Source organism: Thamnophis sirtalis, unplaced genomic scaffold (genome assembly GCF_051295495.1).
Source record: "Thamnophis sirtalis isolate CommonGarterSnake01/CBP01778 unplaced genomic scaffold, rThaSir2_p1.2 scaffold_12, whole genome shotgun sequence".
In the NCBI taxonomy this organism is placed as follows: domain Eukaryota; kingdom Metazoa; phylum Chordata; class Lepidosauria; order Squamata; family Natricidae; genus Thamnophis; species Thamnophis sirtalis.
The window spans coordinates 51,820,376-51,844,276 of record NW_028261392.1 but is presented as its reverse complement, the minus strand read 5'-3'; the positions used below and the strand labels follow the sequence as shown (position 1 = coordinate 51,844,276).

Here is a 23,901-nt window from a genome sequence, read left to right as displayed (position 1 = left end):
AAGATCACTCATTTATTTCCAAATCCTTAAGTTATGATTTATGAAGTTGAAAATATAACATCTAAATTTGTCTATTATGTAAAAGACACAATGGTGATTTTTCCTGTAGCTCTTTATTCTTATACCTAACAATATGAAATCATCAATTTATGTTCTACTTAGGTATAATTTTAAAGCAACAATATACAATATGCCTGGTAGATGTTTTTTTTAATCCTATATTTCATATAGTTCCAATGTAATAAAGAATAATTCAACAAGCAATGAAACTAGATTCCTACTACTTGGGCATCTTTCAACTTTCAACAAAAAGGCATACAGTATTTACTAAAAGAAAAATAATATGAAATAAGAACTAGAGCAATATATGTACATCAGAAACTACAGTACATTCAGTTTCTCAAGTACGACTGGGCTTCATTTTTCTTTTTATATTATGTTCTTCTATTTAGAAAGAGTGCAGAGGGAATGAGAAGTGCCCCAGATATTCTTGTCAATTTAAAAAAGATTCCATAAACTAAGATCCATTTCAATATCTCATGATAAACATTAACACGTCTCTCAAATTTCTGCTTCAGTAAAATAATCATCTATTAATTCTTGTTCCTTTAAATGAATATTCCTCACCATGGAAAATGAAAAAAGAATCAGATTTCCATGCTTAGGAACATATAATTGGGAAGTGACAGAATGTTCAACAAACCTTGGATTTGAATTTCATAATCTTATATTTCTCTGCAATCTGGTCATTAAATTCTTGATAGATGTCCATCATAGTCACAGGAATCGCTGTTTCTTTTTCAGAAATTAACTCAATTCGCTTTAAGAAGAATTTTTACAATCATTGCAATACCAATATATGTTTCAAGATTACAGAAAATCAAGTATTTCTCAAAAATATAAATAGGTAGTTTTCTTCAAATAATCTCCCAGAAAACTGTTTTCTGGATTCAGTAAATCAGAATTATCATTGGAGACTCAGACCATAGCTATTATTGCTTTATTAACATTTCTACTTTGCAATTTAAATCAATATTAATTATTTGGGTTGGTTGTTATATAACACAGACTTACTCAGAAACAAAAGAGCAGTTTAGCACTCAGCTATCACAAAGAAAAAGCAATGAAGGAAAAGAAAGAAAAATGAATAGCTATATTTCAGCTGGAATAGAAAAATAAGAGGTTTACCCAAAGCATCCAGGCTAGGATTGTAGGTTGTGAAAGCAGTGATATGGTACTAAAACGTCTATGTACTATTTCAAACTGCTTAAAATAAAATATAAGAGAGAAATTTAGATTTGAATCATAGTGCTTTTGGGGTTTTATGTATTATGGTCTCATGTTATATATGTAACCTACTGATTATATTAATCTATAGTTTCACTTTCACATTTGATTCTATTTAGGCAGGTTAAATTTTTCAACTTTCTATTTCCAAACATTATGGGAACACAAAAGTTGTGATATTCCTTGGATTGTAAAAATACTTTGGTTATTTTAATTTAGATGTGCTTGGTAAATAACTACATAAATATAACTTTTTAACATTTTTCTTTTACTTCACAGATGAAGCAGTCTTTCTCTTTTTCTTAAACATTATTTTGTCTGATAGTGTTAAATATTGCTAGTTAAGAGAACAAAGTAGTGATGATGCTAGAAACTACTCAGCAGCCAGTCTTGCAAGAAACATATATCCAAAAGTGCTTGAAAAGTGGGAACGAGTAAGCAGTTCTTTTGACCTCTGTTGTAAATTCACAAGTGACAATCTTGAACAAGATCCAATAGACCTGGGATCAAGCCAAAAACATATATCTTGGTAGAGGAAAGTTAGATGTCAAAGAGATTTTTACTATGAAATTTGACAAACTGTTTGACATCCTGAACTTCATGTATCAAATTGTTCTGTGTGCCAAATTTGGCTGCCCTGCTGGCTGCAAAAAAGAAGCTCATATTAACTGTATCTGCCCTAAGGAGTTGGATACCACTGAAGGAACTTGCTTTCATTAAAAGTCAGAGACAAGATTGGTTCTTTTGGATCGCACCAGATTAGTTTGCCAGATGTGTCCAAACAGAAATGATCAGGCAAAAGACAAAAGCAGCAAGACGAGAGACAAAGACTCGCTAAATATAAGCAGAGAAGTATTCCAAACATTTTGATACTGAGGAAAATGAAGGGCAGACAACTGATGATGAAGGTGAAGAGGAATGTGATGGAAGTCATGAAGAGGCCTTAGACCAAACACACATGCCCACTACTTCAAAAGAAAAGACAGACTACAATAGATTAGAAATAACAAATGTCACTATGCAGAATATAAGATACAGTATTGGTCTAAGTGCCACTGCTGCCATTACCACAGCCTCCTTCATAGATGCTGGCTTGATCACTGAAGAAGACAAGAGACTTGTAGTTGACCACAATAAAGTCAAGAGAGCCCAGGAAAAAATTATAAAATCCCTGGATCAAGAATTTGATGAGCTCTGTAAAAAGGACAAAATAGAATGCATCTTCTTCAAAAGCCAAATAGATGCAACTAAAGTTATGCTGAAAGCAAACAACTCAGACCAGCACTCCCCAGTACCATCAAAGATGAACATTATTCTGTGTGCAGTGAGCCGGGTGGAAGATATCTTTATAATTTCACTCAATTTCACTCACTTCCTGATCAAAAATAGGAAAACCTACTCAAGTGATTGCAGATAATCTGGTGTATTTCATGAAGAAGAAAGAAATTAACAAAAGCTTGAAGGCTATTGGAGGAGATTCTACAAATGTTAATACTGGCTGTGAAGATGACACCATGCACTGGATAGAGGTCAAGCTTGACTGGAAGTTGATCTGGGTGGTGTGGGAACTTCACATGAATGAGTTACCCCCAAGACACTTAATCACAAAATTGGATGGGAAGACCTTGTCTAACAACAAATGGGCAGGTAAAATTGGCAACATGTTAGACACTGCAACAGAACTTGATATTAATCCTTCATTCACAAGAGTTTCAATTGGTGAGCCTCTCATTTCACTGAGTGTCAGTGTTGTAAAGGATGTCTTTACTGATCCTTTACAGTGTTGTAAAGGATGTCTTTACTGATCCTACTGATATAGGATCACACAGGCAATATGGACAAGAGAACTTCCCACAGATCTGGCTCTTCTGGAATTGGCCCCGTAAGCCATTCACACTAGTTGACAACTGCAAGTAGGCTTTGTCAAACAAAGGTTTTAAAACATGGCTTTAAAGGCAAAACTCTTCAAAACTTAAGAAAGTGGTATACATCTTTGGTGTGTACTACCCTTGCTGGTTCAAAATCAAAGTAAAACATTCTTGGATTGAAGATCCACATCATGTGTTATTCCAACTGCAACAAATCAGACTGCAAAAGAAGGCTGTAGTAGATGCTGTTTTGCTAACTATTAGGCACTCAGTATGGTCCCCTTTCAGTGATATGATAATCCACACACTCTTATGTTCAGATGACATTCAAGGGAGGAGAACTGGTGTGCAAAAGATCATTGACTTGAGGGGTGCAGACAATGAAGCGCTGGGAGAGTTTTCTGTACGTGCAAGAAAAACGCCTTTAATCAACGTGACAGCATCAACTTTGCTAGAGCTGATTGACTGGTCTGAAGGTGTATATGAGCCACCTTCGACATACAAATTGACTACAACAGAAAAAGAAGTTCATTGATGAACCAATGCAAGTACCACAGTGGCCATGTCATGCCCAATCAATAAGAGAGATGTGTGAAACAGATCACAGAGGCAGCAAGTGTATGCACATGGGAAACATGAGGGTTATATCAGAAGCCAAGAAGCAAGTTGGCGTCTGATGTCGAAGAATAAAAAAAAGACTTGTTGAAACTCCCTTAAACATTTTTTTAATTTTAGATAATTGCTTTCTAATGTTAGCTTATGATTGCATGGATTATTTTTTGCTTAGCTAGACAAGATTCATGCAGAAAAACTTTAATTTTTATAGCGCAAGGTGTAATTTTCAGAAGATAAAGTTAACAGTATTTGAGTTACAAAAGACTTTTGTGGGGTATATGATCAAATGTGGATTTACCATACCAAGCTAAACATTGTGTAATTGCAAAAATAATGGCAGATTTAAATTCTTGGTGTAAAAACCCATATTTTTAGAACCCCTCTCTGAAAAAAATTGCAAAAACTTAATTTTCACCCCATTAAATGACACGCCCTATTAACATAGACATGAACAATGTCAGACATGTTTGCCTTAATACTTTGTGCCTTTTATAAAACAGATGAGAAACATTATCAGATGAGAATACTGTAATATAAGAAAACATACCGATTCACGCGGCAGTAGATAAATAGTTCTTTCTATATTTTTTACTGTTACACAACAGCTCACATAGGACTGTGCCGATTCAATCCATACTTTCCCAAAGAGAAATACCACTCCTAAGATGATAGAAAACAATAGAGAAAATTCATATTAATCAGAACAGTTTAGCTAAGGAAAAGCTACAATAATATTAAGAATTACTAAAGAAGCACAATAATTAGGAACAACATGATTTCCAATTTATAGTCTCTATTTGACAACTCCATCTTTGAAAGTCAGCAGTTATGTGAGAATGCTTCAAGAACTTTGTGGTATGAATAGTATGCAAGCATCAGATGCCATATTTTTTTATCATGAAAGGGACTTGAAAATAGACTTTGAAAAATCAAAGATAGCTATCCTGATCCTAGATAGATAGATAGATAGATAGATAGATAGATAGATAGATAGATAGATAGATAGATAGATAGATAGATAGATAGATAGATAGACAGACAGACAGATAGATAGATGATAGATCTTTTTGCAAATTTTTATAAATAGCCAAAATGCTAGCAACATGTGCAATCATTTAGATTCCTCAGATTTCTCCCCCAAGGGCTGTCCGCCCATCCGCTGGTTGGGCCGGCCCAGAAGAGGTGAGTCTCCCTTCATGACCTGGATGCATGACCCGACCTTGGAAGGCAAGACGGTGTCTGGGACTGCCAGGAAGGCCACGTGGAAGGCAGGCAAGCATGGCAGGGCCACAGGAAAGGGAGTAGGCTGTTAGCTCCCTTCCCTGTGGCTGGGCGGCCCCAACATGCTTGCCTGTCTTCCACGAGGCATTCCCAGCAATCCCCAGGGCCTGGCCTGCTTGCCTGCCTTTGCAAGCTGGTCACAGGGACACTGGGAAAGCCGCGTGGAGGCAGACAAGCATGTCGGGGCAGCCCACCTGCAAGCTGTGGGGAAGTGGGTAGGGGAGACCTTCACAAGCGGGCCTGGCCCTGGGGACCACTGGGAAGGCCATGTGGAAGGCAGGGAAGCATGGCAGAGCTGCAGGAAAGGAAGTAGGGGAGGCAGTGTAGGGAAAGGGGCAGTTAGCTAGGCCGTGGCTCGCAGGCTTACCTGGAAGACAGATCAGGGCTGTTCAGTTGAGGCGCAGTGCTTCAGGCAGGCATGCTGCAGAGCAGAGACTGTGTGCAAGTGAGGACCCACACAGTAGGAATGAGGAATGATGGAGTGGGGTGAGTGAAGGGCACGGGGTGAGTGAGCAGCAGGTAGGGTGGGTGACAACCAGGCGGGGGCGTTGCCAGTCACGAGGTCCCTACCAATTTGGTGACCCAGGCCAAATTTCTCCTAGCTGTTCACGTGAACCAGTGCGAACCCGCTAAATACCACTTCTGATTGGCTTCTTCACTTTTCTCCAGCACTCCAAAGAGGCTTTCTCCGTATCCCAACATGCTTGGAATGTCTCAGCTAGCTAGGCCAAGCAGCACAGAAGCCTCCTCCTTTCCCATACCAGGAAGGCCTCAGAAAGCTACTGATTCATAAAATACCCAGGTATGGCTCCATTACATGGATTAATTCACCCAGTTGGAATTTAATACTGATTTTTTTTCTAACTACTGTGGACCTCGGGTCACGAATGGCTCAGACCACAACCAAATCAGGTTCCGATCAAAAAGTTTACAATTTTTTTGACTCTGGTTACAAACGCATACTTGGGTGATGATCAAACACGTCTGCAGCTGATTTCCCGTTCCATGCCATAGAGAAAGTCCTGATTTGCTGAACAAACTTGTCCGCCATTCCACATGTTAAAGTTACCCTTTAAGCTCGTTCTCGCTGGCTTCTAGCTTGTTTTGTAAGTTTAACTTTCTCCCCAGCCAGGCAGCTTCTCACTCCCTCTTCTACCTCCCCGGGAGACCCATGTGACAGCACAGAAGCCTCGATCGCAGCTTTTTTGTTACTGTTGTTTTGTGCGCATGGCGAGGATTGGGAACAGAGCCAAGCAAGCTCTGCAGTTGGCAATTCCAGCAGCTTGGAAGCCAGGATCTCCCCTCATCTCCCCTTTTCTCAGTCCTCTGGGAGCTGCAAAGCTGCAGCTCTCTGCTTCAGCAGGCCAGCAACAGAAAGGCCCTGGTGCTCGGCTTTGGAGCATAGAAGGAGGGTGTGCGTTGGGCTGCTTCTTCTCACCGGGGCTTCCTTGCAGAGAGGAAGACAAGAAAAGCATTGCAGAAGCCAGCCAGCCAGCCCAAGCCCTCCCACCCCGGTTGTGGGAGAGCCAGGCCCCTGAGACGGTCGAGAGGAAGGCTGGAAGAGCTATCAGGTTATTAAAGGATTTCACATTTTACTATTACACTGTAAGTTCTATGGCATAATTAATTATTTTTGTCCTTAAAAATCTTTTTTCTAAAAAAAAAATATATAGTTCGTAGGGGTCTGGAACAGATTGATCATATTTACATACAATTCAATGGGAAAATTAGGTCACAACCAAATCGGGTTGTCGACCAAATGTTGTGGAACGAATTGTGGTTGTGATCTGAGGTCCCATTGTATATAAGAAGCAAAGAGGAATGGAGAGCACAAAGTTCTACAGTTACAGAAGGTGATGCAAATATCAGTAAATCAAGGTATAGCACGACGTTAATATTACATGCATATGAAATTCTCATTCATTTTGCAATAAGATATTTTCCACATAACTTAGTTAATATCTCATTTGCTACTATATAAGGATCATCATTCTTTTAAAACAAAGCAATGGCAATTTTTCTCTCTCCACATCACTAATTGAAACCAGGTGCAGTCTTTATTATTCATCCTTGAAAAGTTATGATGATAGGTTCTCTTTTCATAATCAAGTAACAGAAGTCTTTTCATAATTATACAGCATTCAGAAGCTACTATACCGAATCTCAGATAAAAGATCACACTGTACAAGGATCTTTGGGGCTACTTTTTTCCTTTTAATATTAGTCACCAATTTCTTTAGAACTTCAATGATTATTACCTACTATCATAAAACTTTTTTGTATACTGTAGTTGATATAGTGAGAGAGAGATAGATAGATAGATATATAGATAGATAGATAGATAGATAGATAGATAGATAGATAGATAGATAGATAGATAGATAGATAGAATATAGATATGATAAAGAGTTACACACACACACTTATTCGCGATATACTGTAAATGAATGTTAATTGATTCCTTGCTCTATGTTTTTAAAAATGAAGCATTGGTAATTAACCTTTACTCTCCCCGTTCCTGAATCCATTGTGCAAATGAACAGGGTTAAATGACAGTAAAGATCTAGATTTTAAAAAAAGAAATGAAACTAGTAAAATGAAACCTTTTGCAGTCCCTTGGCTCTTACAATTCACATGTAATTTATTTTTAAACGCTATAAATTCAGGAAGTTTTTAGTTCCATGTTTGCAATGGAAAAAATGATAAGTTTCTTAAATCTTCTTTCCATTTCAATTTCTGTTTTCCTGAAGCACTCTAAAAATTGAAGACTATGGTGAATTAGATGACAGTCACTTAGGGTATATCATACATGCAGATTCAAAGTAGGTTCTATTTTTCTCTAGTTTTATTTAGTTTTGCAGGATCTTTGTATTTAAGTTATGCTGTATCTATTTCAAACTACTAGCTTTTATGTATTTCCAATCTCAGAATACTGTAAAGCTACCCTATTTAGTTAATTACTAAATTACTCTCATTAAGAGAAAGCTTTGGTTCACAAAGTAGAATTGTTGTCGTTAGTTGCGAAGTCGTATCTGACCCATCGCAACCCCATGGACAATGTTCCTCCAGGCCTTCCTGTCCTATACCAACCTCTGGAATCCATTTAAGCTCATGCCTGCTGCTTTGGTGACTCCATCCAGCCACCTCATTCTTTGCCATCCCCTTCTTCTTTTGCCCTCAATCTTTCCCAGCATTAGGCTTTTCTCCAGTGAGTCCTTTCTTCTCATTAGGTAGACAAAGTAGAATTATATTGAATATAAACATACCTGGTTGGTTATACTGATCTTCATAAGCATCCAGCCAGTAGAACTTGAAAATCTTTTGCCCTTCTTCCCCCTCTATAAGTGGGAACTGACTGGAATCCATCTGAATTTCTGAAGATACAAACTCAACTTCATGTTCATCAATTCTATCCCAGCAGGATTTATCATGGAGGGAAGAACATCTGGAGTCCATATGAAACAAGAAATAATATATTTGAAATGACTACTTAGTCAAAGAAGTCCTTTTTCTCTCACTGTAAAAATTTTGAAGAAAGATTTTATAATTTTAAAAAATCTATGTAGGTCAAGTATGTATCTTTTTTTATTTTTTATTAACAAACATGCAGAATATACACACACACAGACGTACACCACATTTACACAATACAATATGAACAGGATCTTCCTATTCTTTCTAATAGCAAATATCAATTGATATCACTCACCTTATATCATTTCCCCTTCTATTGTATTTCATTTGGATTTCACCATTCTTAACCCTCTTATTTTACTCATAACTATTATTTTTTGAGTTTTGTTATATTCCTTCATTGATTCTTGTTTCTTTCTTCCATCCACCTATACCATTTATCCCATATCTGGTAGAATTCTGATTCTTCTTTTCCCTGGATTTCTTTAGTTAGTTTGTCCATTTCAGCACAATCCATAACCTTTCTTATTATTTCATCTTCGCTTGGAATTAATTTGTTTTTCCATTTCTGGGCAAAGGCAATCCTTGCCGCCATAATTATATGTAGTATTAAATACTGGATTTCTTTTTTCTATTTTGCAGACATTATTCCTAATAGAAAAACTTCAGGTTTCCATTCCATTTTAAACCCTGTTATTGCCTCCAGCCAATTTTTGATCCTTTTCCAAAAAATTTTAGCCTCCTCACAGGTCCACCATAAATAGTAATATGTTCCGTGTATTGATTCGCATTTCCAACATTTTGGAGAGGTTTTTGTTAAGATTTTAGCTAACCTTGTTGGTGCCAGGTACCATCTATAAAACAATTTGTACTGGTTTTCCTTGAATGCAACTGATAGTGTCATTTTTAAGTTTGTTCCCCAAAATTTTTCCCATTTGTCTAATTCAATATTATAGCCAAAGTTCTGCGCCCATTTTATCATTTGTTCTTTCACTATTTCCTCTTCCATTTTATACTTCAGGAGGAATTTATATGTTCTCCCTATTATCTTTCTATCTGAGCTTTGAATAATTTTATCCAATTCGTGTGGTTCTGTTTCGATGTCATATAATTTAGTATCTTTATTGTATTTAGTTTTGATTTGGAGGTAGATTAGCCAGTCAACTTTCATGTTCTGATCTGCCAATTCTTCAATTGTTTTTAAATTTCCCTGTCTATCAATTAAGTCTTTGTATCTTAGCATTTTGTTCAAATCTATAAAATTTGGATGAGTCGTCCTTTCTGTCGGTGATAGCCAATTCGGGATTTTCACATAGTGGATATTTTGATTTTGAACCATTTTTGCAATAACGCTCTTCTGATTAAATGATTTTGAAAGTATTTGTGCGTTTTATTTTTATCATCCCATAGGAATGCTTGCAAATCATGGTCTTCTAAGGTCAAAATTCTTTTATTCTTTAGCTCTATCCAATCGTTCACCAATGTTATTGTTACTGCTGATGCGTATAAATCCCAATTTAGTAATGCTAAGCCCCCCCTCTCCTTGGTGTCTTGCATTGACTTTAGTTTAATCCTCACTTTTCGTCCCTGCCAAATGAACCTAATGGTTATTTTGTTTAATTCTTGAAAGAATTTTTTACCCAGATTAATAGGTGCGGCTTGCAACAGGAATAAGATTCTTGGTAAAATATTCATTTTAATTGTCACTATATGTCCCGTGAGTGATAGCTGAATATTTTTCAAATTTTCTAAATCTTTCTTTATTTGTATTACTAATTTATTATAATTATCGTCTTTAGTTGTGGAACATTTTGCTGACACCCAGATCCCCAAGTATTTCACTTTCTTAGTTATTTGCATTCTGATTGCTACTTCCAGTTCCTCTTCTTGCTTTTTTGTCATGTTCTTGGTTATCATTTTTGTTTTGTCTTTATTGATTTTTAGTCCTGCCGCTTCACCATATTCTTCTAATTTTTGAATTAATTTCAGGCTGGATTCTAATGGGTCCTCTAGAACAAATACTAAGTCATCGGCATAGGCTTGGGCCTTATATTGTTCATTTTTGAGTCTTAAACCTTTTATTCCCTGATCCTTCCGAATTTCATTTAATAAAATTTCCAAGGTTAATATAAACAGCAAAGGAGAGAGGGGGCATCCGTCTGGCTCCTTTTTTATTTCAATCTTCTCTGTTAGATCTCCATTCATCAGAACTTTGGCTGTCTGACTGTTATAAAATCCTTCTATCATTTTTATAAATTTTTCTCCAAATTTCATCTCGTCCAATAGTGTTATTATAAATTTCCAGATTACGTTGTCAAATGCTTTTTGTGCATCAAGGAAAACCAGTACCATTTGTTTTTCTGGATGCGCCTCGTAATACTCTATTATGTCTAGGATGACTCTTGCATTATTTTTAATATGTCTGTGAGATAAAAATCTGTTTTGGTCTGGGTGTATTTGTTCATTTAAAACCTGTTTAATCCTTCCTGCCATAATTGCTGCAAATATTTTATAATCAGATTTTAGTAATGAAATTGGCCTGTAATTTTGAATTTCTTTTAGGTTGGTTTCTTCTTTGGGATTAGCAATATTATTGCTTCTGTCCATGATTCAGGTATCTTGGCTTTTCCTAAAACTTCATTAAACATTTTTACTCCTAGCTCTTCCAATATTATTTTGTTATATTTGTATAACTCCACGGGTATCCCCTCTGGTCCTGGGGTTTTATTATTTTTCTGGTTTTTCAGGACTAATTCCACTTCGGCTAATGTTATTGGCCTGTTTATCGCCTCGCTTTGTTCTTTTGAGATTGGTGTTATCTTTTCTGTGTTTAAATGATGTTTTATTTTGATTTCCTCCATTCTATCTTGTGTGTATAGTTTTGCGAAATAATTATGAATATGCTTTTCTTCCGCTTTGTATTGAATTCTTCCCTCATCATCTTTTAATTGATATATCATCCTTTTTTTCTTTCATTCTTCAATCTGTATGCCAGCCATCGTCCAGGTTTGTTGGCTTGTTCAAAGTAATTGTCAGCGTTCCAAATATCATGCAGAATTAAATCAAAGTCAAAGGCAAAATTATCCTTAAAGTTCCAATTTAATAAGACAGACATGTTGGCATCGTGCTTTGGAATCCCAATTCGGGAAGTTACATCAGAATCCCGCCCAGTTAAAAGTTCATGATCTTGTCCCCACACCCACAATCCATCACATGGTCCAATCTTCTTCTTCCACGCTAGCACCTACGCCCAGCTGCTTCCGATCAGGTGCAAAGGTGCGGAGACAAAAGATGACCTTGAGCTTCTAGAAAGAATTTTTTTATTTTTAAAACAACACATTCTACCTCTTGCTATGCCCCCCCCCCTTAATGACAGTGTGGCAGACCAAAGATTCTTAAAGGAACTGCTGCAGGCCTGACAGGCAGCCTCTCTTCAAAAGAGAAACAGTTTCTGGAAAAGAAAATTTAAGAAAGGTTACTATATATACCTAACCACCCCTTCCTCCCCCAGGGTGCCCCTTTGGCTTATCACGGAACTTCTCATGGAATTGTTTCACTAATTTATCTGCTTTTAAATCCCAACTTTTCACCCAAGTAGCTTCAGACAAAGGATACCCCTTCAAATGCACCAAATATAGTAAGCGACCCCTATACATCCTGAAATCTAAGATTTTTCACTTCATGTGTTTCCCCTTCTACCACTACAGGAGGAGAAGCTTGGGTGGATGGCCTTATGCTAGACTCCATTACAGGTTTTAATAAGCTATAATGGAATACTGGGTAAATTTTCCCTAGAATTCTGGGTAGGCTGAGTCTAACTGTAACTGGGTTATCTTTTCTATTGGGAAAGGACCTAGGAATTTTGGACCCAATTTCTTGCTAGGCATCCTCAATCTTATGTATTTTGTAGATACAAAAACTTTGTCCCCCACCCGAAAGGGGGGTTGGAGGGAATGATGTTTATCAGCTTGCTTCTTGTAGGCTTCTGCTGCATCGGTTAGAGGCTTCTTCGTATTTTCCCATCCCTGCTTTAGTATGTCCATCCATTCATTCAGAGACAAGGAGGAGGGATGTTCTTTAGGCAGCTCAGGCATGGGAATGAACTCCATGCCACTGGTAATCTGGAACGGAGTTAAATCGGTACTGCTGTGGACCGCATTGTTGTATGCCACTTCAGCGAAAGGTAGTAAGTCTGACCAGTTGTCTTGCTGATAGTCCACATAACACCGGAGGTATTGGCCCTTTCTGCTGCGCCATTTGTGCTGGGATGAAATGCTGAGCTGAGTCCCTGTGTAGACCCAATTGATCTGAGGAACTCTCTCCAGAACTTCGCGGTGAACTGAACTCCGCGATCTGAAATGATCCTTTTTGGCACCCCGTGCAGGCGATAAATGTGTTTCACAAATATTTTCGATAATTTCTTTGCGGATGGCAACCCTGAGCAGGCAATGAAATGCGCTTGCTTGAGAAACAAATCAATAACTGTCCAGATTACTCTATTACCGCTGCTGTCTGGAAGCTCAACGATGAAATCCATGGCGGCTGGGGCTGGCCACCCATAGTAGTCCAGGGGGCATTCCTGGCCGGATTTTCATTGTGGCACAAGTAGCACAGCTTTTGACATAATCTTCCACCTCCGATTTCATCTTTGGCCACCAAAATTGACGTCTGGTGAGGTGGAGCATTTTTAGGAATCCGAAGTGGCCTCCTAGTTACGCATCATGACTACGCTGTAGCACCTGCAGCCTCATCCCTGCAGGAACGTACAGCTTGGACCCCTTCCAGACTAAGCCATCGTTCACCATTAGGATGTCCTTGTTGTTGTTGAACCCCGGGTCCATCTGGAGAGCTGCTTTCAGCTCGGTCATCAGCTTATCTTGGCTTCGAGTGGTGACTTGAGCTGCTTTTTGGTGAGAGAGAGATATGATGGGGTGGAAGACTTCTTCCTTCTTACTGTTATATTGTGGTTTTCTCGACAGAGCATCTGCTAACAAGTTCTTTCCTGCTGGGATGTATTTAATTTCGAATTTGAACCTTTGGAAGTATTGTGCCCAACGAACTTGCTTAGGGGATAACCTCCGATGGGCTAAAAGAGCTTCGAGGTTTTTATGATCAGTCGAGCCCTCGAATGGTATGTCTCCCCCTTCTAGGAGATGTCTCCAGGTGAGCATGCTCCACCTGATCGCGAATGCCTCTGTCTCCCAAATGGGCCACCTTCTTTCAGTAAGGGGGTGTTTCTTGGAGATATAAGTGCATGGCAAGAGGTGGCCTTCTTTACTCTTTTGAAGTAGCACTATTGCTACATCACTGGCATCCATCTGGATTATAAATGGTCGTTCTGGGTCAGGATGTTGCAATGTGGGCTCTTGGGCAAAGAGACATTTTAATTTCTCAAAGGCTTTTTGACAGTCCATTGTCCACTTTAGTGGTTGGCTTGCTTTTGGCTTTGTTGGGGAGGGACCCATCTTTAATAGCTCAGTTAATGGTAGGGCAATTTCAGCGAAAGTCGGGATGAACTGCCTATAAAAATTCGCAAATCCAAGAAAACTTTGTAGTTGTTTGCGAGTACTTGGAGGTTTCCAATCCAACACCGCTTTTACTTTTCCTGGATCCATTTCTACTCCTTCGTTGGAGATACAATACCCCAGGTAATCTAGCGAGGTCTTGTGGAACTCACACTTTAACAATTTTGCCGGCAGGCCTGGGGGTGATGACTTCCCTCCCCTCTCGACATGTATGGTTGTGCGACTGTTGTCTACTTTTATTATTTGTATTTTGTCTTTTATGTTCCCCCCTTTTTCCCCCCTTGAATTGTTCGCCGCTCTGAGTCCTCCCGGAGAAGGGCGGCATACAAATAATAAAATTGAATTGAATTGAATTGGTAAAGATTTTGCCTTTAGCCAAGTGGTTCAACATATCCTTCATGAGAGGGAGTGGACAGGTGTTTTTTTCACATACTGCATTCAAGGCTCACAGATCAACACAGAGAAGAACACTGCCATTGTTCTTTTCTCTAAAGAGCATTGGGGCCGTTACTTTTGACTTTGCTGGTTCAATAAAACCCCTTTTTAAATTGGTGTCGATGTACTTCCTCAATTCAGTCATCTCCTTGGGAGTCATAGAGTACATTTTTGGTTTTGGTAAGGCTACCCCAGGTTTGAAGTCTATTGCACAATCTGTGGGGTGGTGAAGTGGAAGGTAGTTTCCAGTAAGTCCCAGTAGACCTTTGGTACTCGTTGGATCCCCAGAGGTTTGATGTCTGCTGCGGGGGCTGCAGGTTCTGGATGGTTTGGGCTGTTGATTCTAATTGTTCCTGGGTGGCCTTTAGGCTCCACGATTGGTAACGGCCCAAAATCAATGATCAATTTTCTAACACCGTCCTCCCACTTTATAGTAGATGCCCACTTGCCCAGCCATGCAAGTCCCAAGATAATTGACTCCTGCATTTTAGGAGCTATAATGAATCTGAGAAACTCATAGTGGTGGCCTATCTTCAACTTTACTAATTCGGTGATCTTTGTGGCCGGAGCGCCCCCAATTAGGGTTCCATCTACTTGCTCAAACCGAATAGGGTGGGTTATGGGTCTTGTGCGTATACCTAGCTGCTCCACTATTGACATGCTGACTAAGCATCTGGTGCAGCCGGTGTCTATGATCGCCCCAACTTCCCCTTCTACCCCCGTTCTGGGCACTTGGAGTTGGTATTTTATCATAAAGGAGGGAATAGGTGCACTCACCATTGGGTCATCTTCGGCACTTTCATCCTCCTCCTCCGAGGTGCCAGGGGCTTCTTCAATAGCAGGGCTCTCCGCCTCCATTGGCTGCTATAGTAAATGGCTCTTTTCTGGTGGCTTTCTGGTTTTTTTCTTCATTGCACTGGCAGGTGGTTGGCGCTGTTGTGGAACAGGAACTGGAGCCAGGCATTCTGTTGCTCTGTGCCCCATTTGACCGCATCGGTAAACTTTATAAAGGCCCCACGAGGGGTTGGTGGAGGCTTTTCAGCTCACTGCCTCTGCATACATTGGCCCAAAGATTTTTTGGCAGGGGTTCCGGTACCAGGCTTTCGATAGGTGTTAATCTCGTGGTCTAGTATGATTGCAGTGGCATACCAACCTTGGAGACGTTCTGGGATCCCCCTTACGGCACAAGCTTCTTTCAGTTTGGGATCTAAGGCCTTTTTGAATGTGTAGACCAAGAGTCTTTCTGGCCAGTAGTGTAGTCTCCCAGCTATCCTCCGGAACTCCCAAACTAATTCCTTCACGGGTCGACCAGCCTGTCGCAATTCCTGGATCTGGTCTTCAGCATCCACATTTTGGGCAACATCGCTAAATCTGGCACGCATCAGTTGGATGAACCCATTTATATCATCTAGCTCAGGAGCCGCTTCTTCGTGGAGCTCTGCTATCCACTGCACAGCCTCCTTTTCATTCATCCCCTCTGCTATTTCTTGGATCAACTCTCGATCAGATGGGTATTGTGGCCCCACTTGATCAACGTACACCCATACTCGATTCAGTAAATAAGCCAATTTATCTGGGGTCCCATCGAATGTTGCACGAAACCGTGGGGGTGTGGGAGGAGGGGGCGCTGGTGGTTGAACAGGGGCAGCTGGTTGGTTTGCTGCTGGGGGTGGTAAGCCCCTCTGCTGACCCACACCCATTGGATGGGCAAAAGCCTGTGGAGGCATTGCTGGGGAGGCTGGACCCGGCGGCGGTTCCATTCCCTGGGGTTGTCCAGGAGCAGTTATCTGGGAAGACACCATCTACTGGAAAGGGCAGGCATCCATTGGCATTAAGCCCACCCATGACCTGGGATGAACGCACACCCTTGGGTTGCTTGATTCATGGGTTCGGAGTCACCCCTTTGCAGCTGTGGGGAGGTGAATGTGTTCCAGTCCCCTTTCTGCCAGCTGGATTGACCTCCCCTATTTGGAGGGTGGGTCTGGTTGCACTCCAGAAGGAAGGAGGGAAGGGTGCTGATGTGACTGCCCTGGCATTACCCCAGCAGCAAGGGTGTGGGTTGATTCATTAGCTACTGTATGGAAGGAGCCAATATCTCCACTCCACTGTGTAGAAATTTCTCTGTTAGGAAAGGAGAATGCCAGGTTCCACTGAGGGGTCCCTGAAGAGGGGAGGGTTTTTATTTCACTCACGTTTATAGCTGTAGGAAATGGTCTAGAAGGCCCATTAGAGAAGGACCGCGTGAGGGTGGCTGAACTCTTCATTCATCAGATCTTCTGGTCATTGTCCAATCGTCTGTTGGAGTTTCCTAGGCAACCCCCTCTTCTTATAGCAGGCATTCCTTAGAAGTCATAAATCTTGAGGCATCATCGCGGAACTCTTTTCGCCGGGCTCCCAATCGGTATTCCCTTTCCTTAATCTCTGCAGCTTCAACTATTTCTTTAGAAGGCACATATTGAGTCTCTTCTTCTAGCAGGCATTCCTTAGAAGTCATAAATCTTGAGGCATCATCGCGGAACTCCTTTCGCCGGGCTCCCAATCGGTATTCCCTTTCCTTAATCTCTGCAGCTTCAACTATTTCTTTAGAAGGCACATATTGAGTCTCGGCGAATATAAGCAATCCGTTATCTTTGGCTTTCTCAGCTGCATTTTTTCCTTCCTCCATCTTCACTGAATTTTCATACTGCCCAGGGTTGGGTCAGAACTGGGATTCAGTACCTCCTGACAGCTTCCCAGCTTGGGATGCTGATAACTTATCTTAAGGGAGAATTGGGATAATGCCAGCATTCCAAATATCAAACAGAATTAAATCAGAATCAAAGGCAAAACGATCCTTAAAGTTCCAATTTAATAAGACAGACATGTTGGCATCGTGCTTTGGAATCCCAATTCGGGAAGTTACATCAGAATCCCACCCAGTTAAAGGTTCATGATCTTGTCCCCACACCCACAATCCAATCTTCTTCCACGCTAGCACCTACGCCCAACTGCTTTCGATCAGGTGCAAAGGTGCGGAGACAAAGATGACCTTGAGCTTCTAGAAAGGAATTTTTTATTTTTAAAACAACACATTCTACCCCTTGCTATTCCCCCCCTTAATGAGAGTGTGGCAGACCAAAGATTCTTAAAGGAACCGCTGCAGGCCTGACAGTAATTTTGTCTGGCTGCTTTAATTTTCTATGCTAATTTCTTTGAGTTATTAAGTTGATCTTATGTTTTATCATCTCTTTTTTCTTTTTTAATTTTATTCTTTGGGTCTTTCTGTAGTTCATCTTCGGCTTCCCTAAGTTCTTTTTGTATACATTCTTGTTGCTCTTTTTGTTTTCTAGTTTTTCTCGCCATGTAGGCAATCGTAAGGCCTCTTGTGTATGCTTTCATAGTATCCGAGATTTTGAATTGAGGTGTCTTCTTTTTTATTTATTCTAAAGAAGTTTTAATTCTTTCTCCAGCATTTGAGTATATTCTATTTCATTTACAATATATTGAATTCATCATCCATCTTTTTCTTCTTCTTTGACCTTTCCATCTTAATTTTATTGGATTATGATCTGCCCACTCATTTGCTTCTATTTCAATTTCGTCTAACTGATTACATAGCCCAGATGAGATCCAAGCCATGTCAATTCTTGATAGAGACTGAGGGGGTTCAAATAAAAGGTATATTGCGTTCTTGTTTTGTGCCTTTCTCTCCAAATATCATGTAGTTTATATTCTATTGCCATCTCAAAAAAGGATTTGGGTATATTTTTTTTTGTTTTATTTTTATTTTTGCTTTCATAGTCCATTTTTTTATCCACTATTGCATTATAATCCCCAATTCAGCAAATATTTTCATATTGTAATTTGTTTATTTTATTGTGTAATTTCCTATAGAATTCCTCTTGTTTCTGATTTGGTGCATATATGACTATTAATAATATCGGTTTTTCTGTTGTCTCTAATTCAATCATTAGCATCCTGCCTTCTTCATCAGAGTAGACTGTTTGGAGTTTACTTTTTCCCTTATATAAGTTGTTATTCCTCTTTTTTTTTATCTGCCAGTGCTGTATATAATTTCCCTAGTTTTTTGTTTTCCAGTAAGTTCCTATGTTCCCTTTTAATATGCACTTCCTATGTACAGGTTATATCTACCCTTCAGTTTCTTAAGTTTATTAAACATCTGCGCTCTTTTTTTGGTGCCTTCAGTCCATCTAAGTTTATCAAAATAATTGTTATTTCCTGGTCCATCTTTAGATGGGGTGTTTTTTGTTGCTTCTGGTTTGTATCTGACTTTTCCCACTCACACCTTCCTTTTCTGCTCTCTTTCTTGCCTCTGTTCTTCTCTCCTGTTTCTTTCCTTGTCTTCTGATGTTTCTTCCTCTTGACTTCTACTTTCTAGGTCCTCTTTACTTCCTTGTTCTTCTTCTCCTTTGCAGTATTCTTCATAGAATTTCTGCACTTCTTCTATATTCTCTATCTTATATCTTTTTCCTTGCCAAGATACCAGTACCCCTTCTGGTACCAACCATCTGTACATTATTCTGTTTTTATTTAACGGATGTTAAAAATTGGTATTGTCTACGTTGTTCACGAATTCTCCATGGAATCTGTTTAAGCATGATCAACTCTTTTCTCTGAAATGTAATCATCCCTTTTCTGGTTTTTTTTGTACACTTCATCTCTAGTTGTTTTTTTAGCAAATCTTTTAGCAAATCTCTCGGGAGCCTATGTCTTCTGGCATAATTAGTATGCACACAGTAAGCTTCATCAATGTCCCCTCTCAACTCTTGTTCTTTTCTCTGTAAATTTTTTGTGAAGATTTTGATCATTTTTCCTTTCAGGTCTTCCTCCTTCTCTTCCGGTATGTTTTGGAATCTTAGGTAGAATGCAGCTTTTTCATTTTCAAGTCGGATTATTGATAACTCTAATTCTTTATTAACTTGTCTATATTCCAGCTCCATTTTTTCCATCTTCTGATCTGTTGGTTCTATTTTTGTTTCGATGTTCTGGATTTTCCATTCATTGATTGCTAAGGCATTCTGTATCCTTTCAATTTTGTCATCCACGTTTTTGATATTTCCTTTCAATTCTCCCATTTCATTTTTCATTTCTTCATGATTCCTCCTTGTCTCTTCATGATTTGTAGCCGTCACTTCTTGGCTTTTCATCAATGTCTCTTGTATCATCTGGAGCATCAATTGTATACTCTGCATTGTTGGTGCTGGTCCCACTGTTCCTGCCATCATTCCACCTTTCTCCAGCCCCCATGCGCTCTCAATTGATCTTTGATTTGAGGAGGGGGATGTTGCTGAAATCATATTGGGTGTAGTTTTTTTCACTAACTTTACTGAAGTTGCCATTTTTATCCCCCTATTTATCCTTGCCCACAATTACATATAAATTCTACTTTACTTCTACTTTATCAGCAATATCAATGGTATCAATAATTATATATCTCAATATTTAACAATAATTAACCTTCCTTAATATCACGTTTCAATATCTAAACACTCCTATGTATTATTCTATTCTGTTTTTGATCCTTAATTATTATATATCATAGAGTTATATATCACACAGTTATCTTATACAAATAGATGTCTCTCAATTGTATCAGTTATACAGGTATTCAATTCTAGTAATTAGTTTCTCTCTATGTATATATATCAGCTTATGCCACCGTTGGTTTTCTTGCATCAGACTTCATGGTTCAAATTTATAATCCACTAGGTGTCACCCTCTCCTCAGTATCACTGTTAGTGTCAATCAGTTAATACAACAAGTCCAGCGGCAAAGGCAAAATAAAGGGGGGCGGGTAAAGACGCCCTCTAATTGTTCCAAACAGTCCTCTCTCTACTGTCTCTGGTACCGTTCCAAGTTACGAGGCGAATAAATACCAAATACTTGTAAGTTCAACTATTCTTTGGGAAAAACAAAACAGTAGAAGAGCAAGAAAAAAAAAGTCAACTACCAACCTGACTGTTAAACAATGCTTTCTGTGCTTTCCAAGTCTTCTCAGCAGTTACTATGTTCTACTCCTGTTGTCCATGCCGGGTTTTCATTCTCACTGTGGCCAATTCCTTCAAGTTATTCAGGCTGTCCAACTCAGTGTCTATGCTCTCACTTCTTTTTGGCAAAAATCTGAACTGCAAAAACAGTCTCCTTCCCAGAGCCTCTTTCTTTCCAGCTCACCCTCTCTGCCAATTTTGCGTTGTCCTCCTCTTTGGGTTGTCAATGATAGTAAGATGTCTCGATTTCAACTGCTTTCTCTCTCTGCTTCCTTCTAATTCGGTTGCCATTGCTCCGGTCCTAACCAAATGGCAGGATAGATCCTCGTCCATTTACTGGGTTTCTCCTACACGTTAGGGGATTTGCCTTATCACCCCAGCGTCTTCAGGGTTTCTCCTTTAATCTGCTGGTCCCTTCAGGATCCACAGCGCTCAGAAATGAGCCCAAACGAAGAAGTTAAAGTTAGAGGTTAGGAGAGCTCCCATTCCTCAGCTCCAAGCATGATGACATCGCCACAAAAAGTCCTGGTCAAGTATGTATCTTGATAATACAGCTTTAAGAAAACATTAGTGTTGACAGGACAACAAATATGTACCTGTTTCCACAATATTTACTTACGGCATTTGTTTCTCTTCCAATTTCATCTCTTCCTTGAGGAATGTGACCTCTTCTGACACAATTCCAGTTCCTGGCATAGATTCATCAAAATCCCCATCATCAAAAATAATTCTATCTTGCTCATCTTCTGTAAACAACGTGTAGAGACTTAGACTTACATTTAATTTGTAGAATGTATTATTTATTTATCAAATATTTTAACTTACCCTTCAACTTTTCAAGGCATAAAGAACCATAAGAAAAAATAAAATAAATAATAAATTATCAGAATAAAAATATACTTTTTGGCATTTTGCAGTGTGAATTCATGAATATGTAATTGTATGATGAGGCAGTGAGTAAATATCCAGTATTAAATTACAATGAAACCAAACAAAATTCCTGTCTTGGAAATAAAGTATGAAACTACTATGTCCAGCAGATAGCCTTTGAACAGACATCTCTGTGACTAACATCTAAAAGAATGAGAAGTTAAAACTTAAGAAACATTTTTAGGATAGCAATTCAGAGTCACTCTCTTCCTACCCATGTTTCCCTAAAAATAAGAGAGTCTAGGGCTTATTTTGGGGTGTGTTTTGTTGTTCTTTTAATGTATGGGAGGCCACAGCATTGCAGGAGGCCACATGGTGCACCAGTGCCATTGCCACAAAGCAGAGGGTGCAGCTACCTCACGCACCCTGCACTGGCTTAGCTCAGGGCCCACACACCCAGGCCACCCCACCCCAATACTTGTCTCACGTCGCAGCAGCAGCTCCGGCAACCACGTCCAGCAGGACCCAGCATGGCTGCCAGCCACTTCTGCTTGCTTGCAACTGCATCAGAGGAGGCTGAGCAATGTGATGGTGCCATGGCCACAAGGCAAGGCATGGGCCAGAGCTGCCCCATGCACCCCGCCCTGATTTATCTCAAAGCCCCCACAGCCAGGCTATCCACAGCCCAACACCTGCCTCACCTCGTGGCTGTAGCACAAGCACACTACTCAGCCTCCTGCTGCATTGTGACCGCAAACAAGAAGAAATGGGCAGGTGGCCACATGAGCTCCTGCTGCATATAGCTGCTGCTGCTGCTGCAAGGCAGGTGTCGGGGCGTGGATGGCCTAGCTGCGGGGGCCCTGAGGTAAGTCGGTGCGGCATGGAGCAGCTCCACCTACCTGCCTCGTTTGTGGTCGTGGCACAGTGAGCAACCAGATGGAATGGGCAGGCAGGCGATTGCACAGGCTCTTAAGTACGGCGTATTCGGGGGGGCTTATATTAGGTGCATGTGTAAAAAACATGCAAGAGCTTATTTTCGGGACAGGTCTTATTTTGAGGATAACAGGGTAATGACTGCCCTCTATATTTCTTTTGCCCTCAGAATCTTGACTAGGGGTTCAGATATTGAATAGAACAAGTAGATAATAAATATTTAGGCTGCAGATCAGAGATTGTGCCAGAAAGCTCTTCAGCATTTGAGAAGCATTGTGAATATTCTGGTTCTTAAGTACCATATTTTTCAGACTATACAACGCACCTATTTACCTGTGTTACTGTTAACATATTAAACTGTTGTTGCTGCTCAGAATTACACATGGGATAGTAATTCTTTGAAACAAACAGATCTTCAGAGGTTTAAAACAGCCACATATTAAAACTGGAAAATACTCTTGGATGGAGTATAATTACAAGGTAGATTTAACAATGCATATTTAAAAAGGGTAAGGTTGCCAGATGTATTACAAATACCTTTAAGAGATTCTTCTTTTATTTCTACTAGTTCTTCATTTTCCATCAGTTGTACTCCATTTTCATTATTAATACTCTCTTCTGTGACTGCCTCTGATCTAGCTAAAGAGACTGAATGCTTGGACTGTAATGAAAGGATTTCTTTTTTTCCAGCAGGAATAGATTTTCTCACTATAGCAGTTACCTATAATTTCAATTAAACACAAATAATTTCAATTAAAAATGGACACCAACATAATTGATTTTATTCAATTTAGGTCTTACCCAACTCCAGACCACTCAGAGTGGCTCACAATATAACAAGAATAAACTGTAATATGACTGTTACAAATAGTACATACATTCCAATTTTTTTGTTAATTTTTTTTAGTTCTTTACACCAATACCCATTTTAAATAGAACACATATATGAAATAGAGGAGTCCCTTTGAAGACCAAACATTTGAAAGTTACGGCATTAAGAGCTTCAGCATTTTCAGAAAAGATGTCAGTCACCTGCTCTAATATCACAAGCGCTAGGAATAAGCAAGGCTTTTCAAATGATATGATTTTCTTTACATTTTTACAAGTGTAGGGGATGTTTTAAAGACTATGAGAATAAAGAGATAAAGAGTTAATAAAGCTTGATCTAACAAGGTAATAAGTAAATATGGGATACATGTAATTTGCCATAATGTAGACTAGTGTATAGCCTGTATATTATATTCTTTGTTCATTTGCTTAGAGTTAGTACCATGTTTCCCTGAAAATAAGCCCTCCCCAAAAGTATTTAAACACATGCACAGCTGGTCCCCGCCATTTCCTCTGATTGCTTGCCTTGCAAACAACACAAGGTGAGGAGGCAAGGCCAGGAGGGGAAGGGAGGATGGACCATGCCCCATGCACCCCACACACCTTTACCTAGTGGCTGCTCGCGCAACCCTAGCCACTGTACCCCTTCTGTCATGCAAATGGCCGCCTCAAAAAGAGCGGAAGGCCCAGTGATGCGACTCTTGCCTCGTGCTCCATTCCTTACCTACCACCACCTCCAGCAACCGTGGCCACTTTTGCAGCTGCAAAAAGAGCGGCAGGCCCAGCGACACACCTCATACCCTACTCCTTACCTACCGCCATTTACTCCTGCAGCTGAGCAGTGCTTTGTTTGAAAAG

General features: G+C 39.7%; 1 protein-coding gene across 1 annotated transcript in view; it reads right to left on the bottom strand.

Annotated features, from left to right (window-relative positions):
• POLA1 (DNA polymerase alpha 1, catalytic subunit) overlaps positions 1-23,901 on the bottom strand; it is a 377,795-nt gene that overhangs the window by 319,351 nt on the left and 34,543 nt on the right. Inside the window, exons 8-12 of the mRNA XM_087726535.1 lie at positions 22,753-22,936; positions 21,032-21,158; positions 8,318-8,496; positions 4,318-4,430; positions 704-820 (exon numbers count right to left, since the gene is read on the bottom strand). Coding sequence (XP_087582661.1) covers positions 704-820; positions 4,318-4,430; positions 8,318-8,496; positions 21,032-21,158; positions 22,753-22,936 — 720 coding nt within the window. The remainder of the gene's footprint in view (positions 1-703; positions 821-4,317; positions 4,431-8,317; positions 8,497-21,031; positions 21,159-22,752; positions 22,937-23,901) is intronic.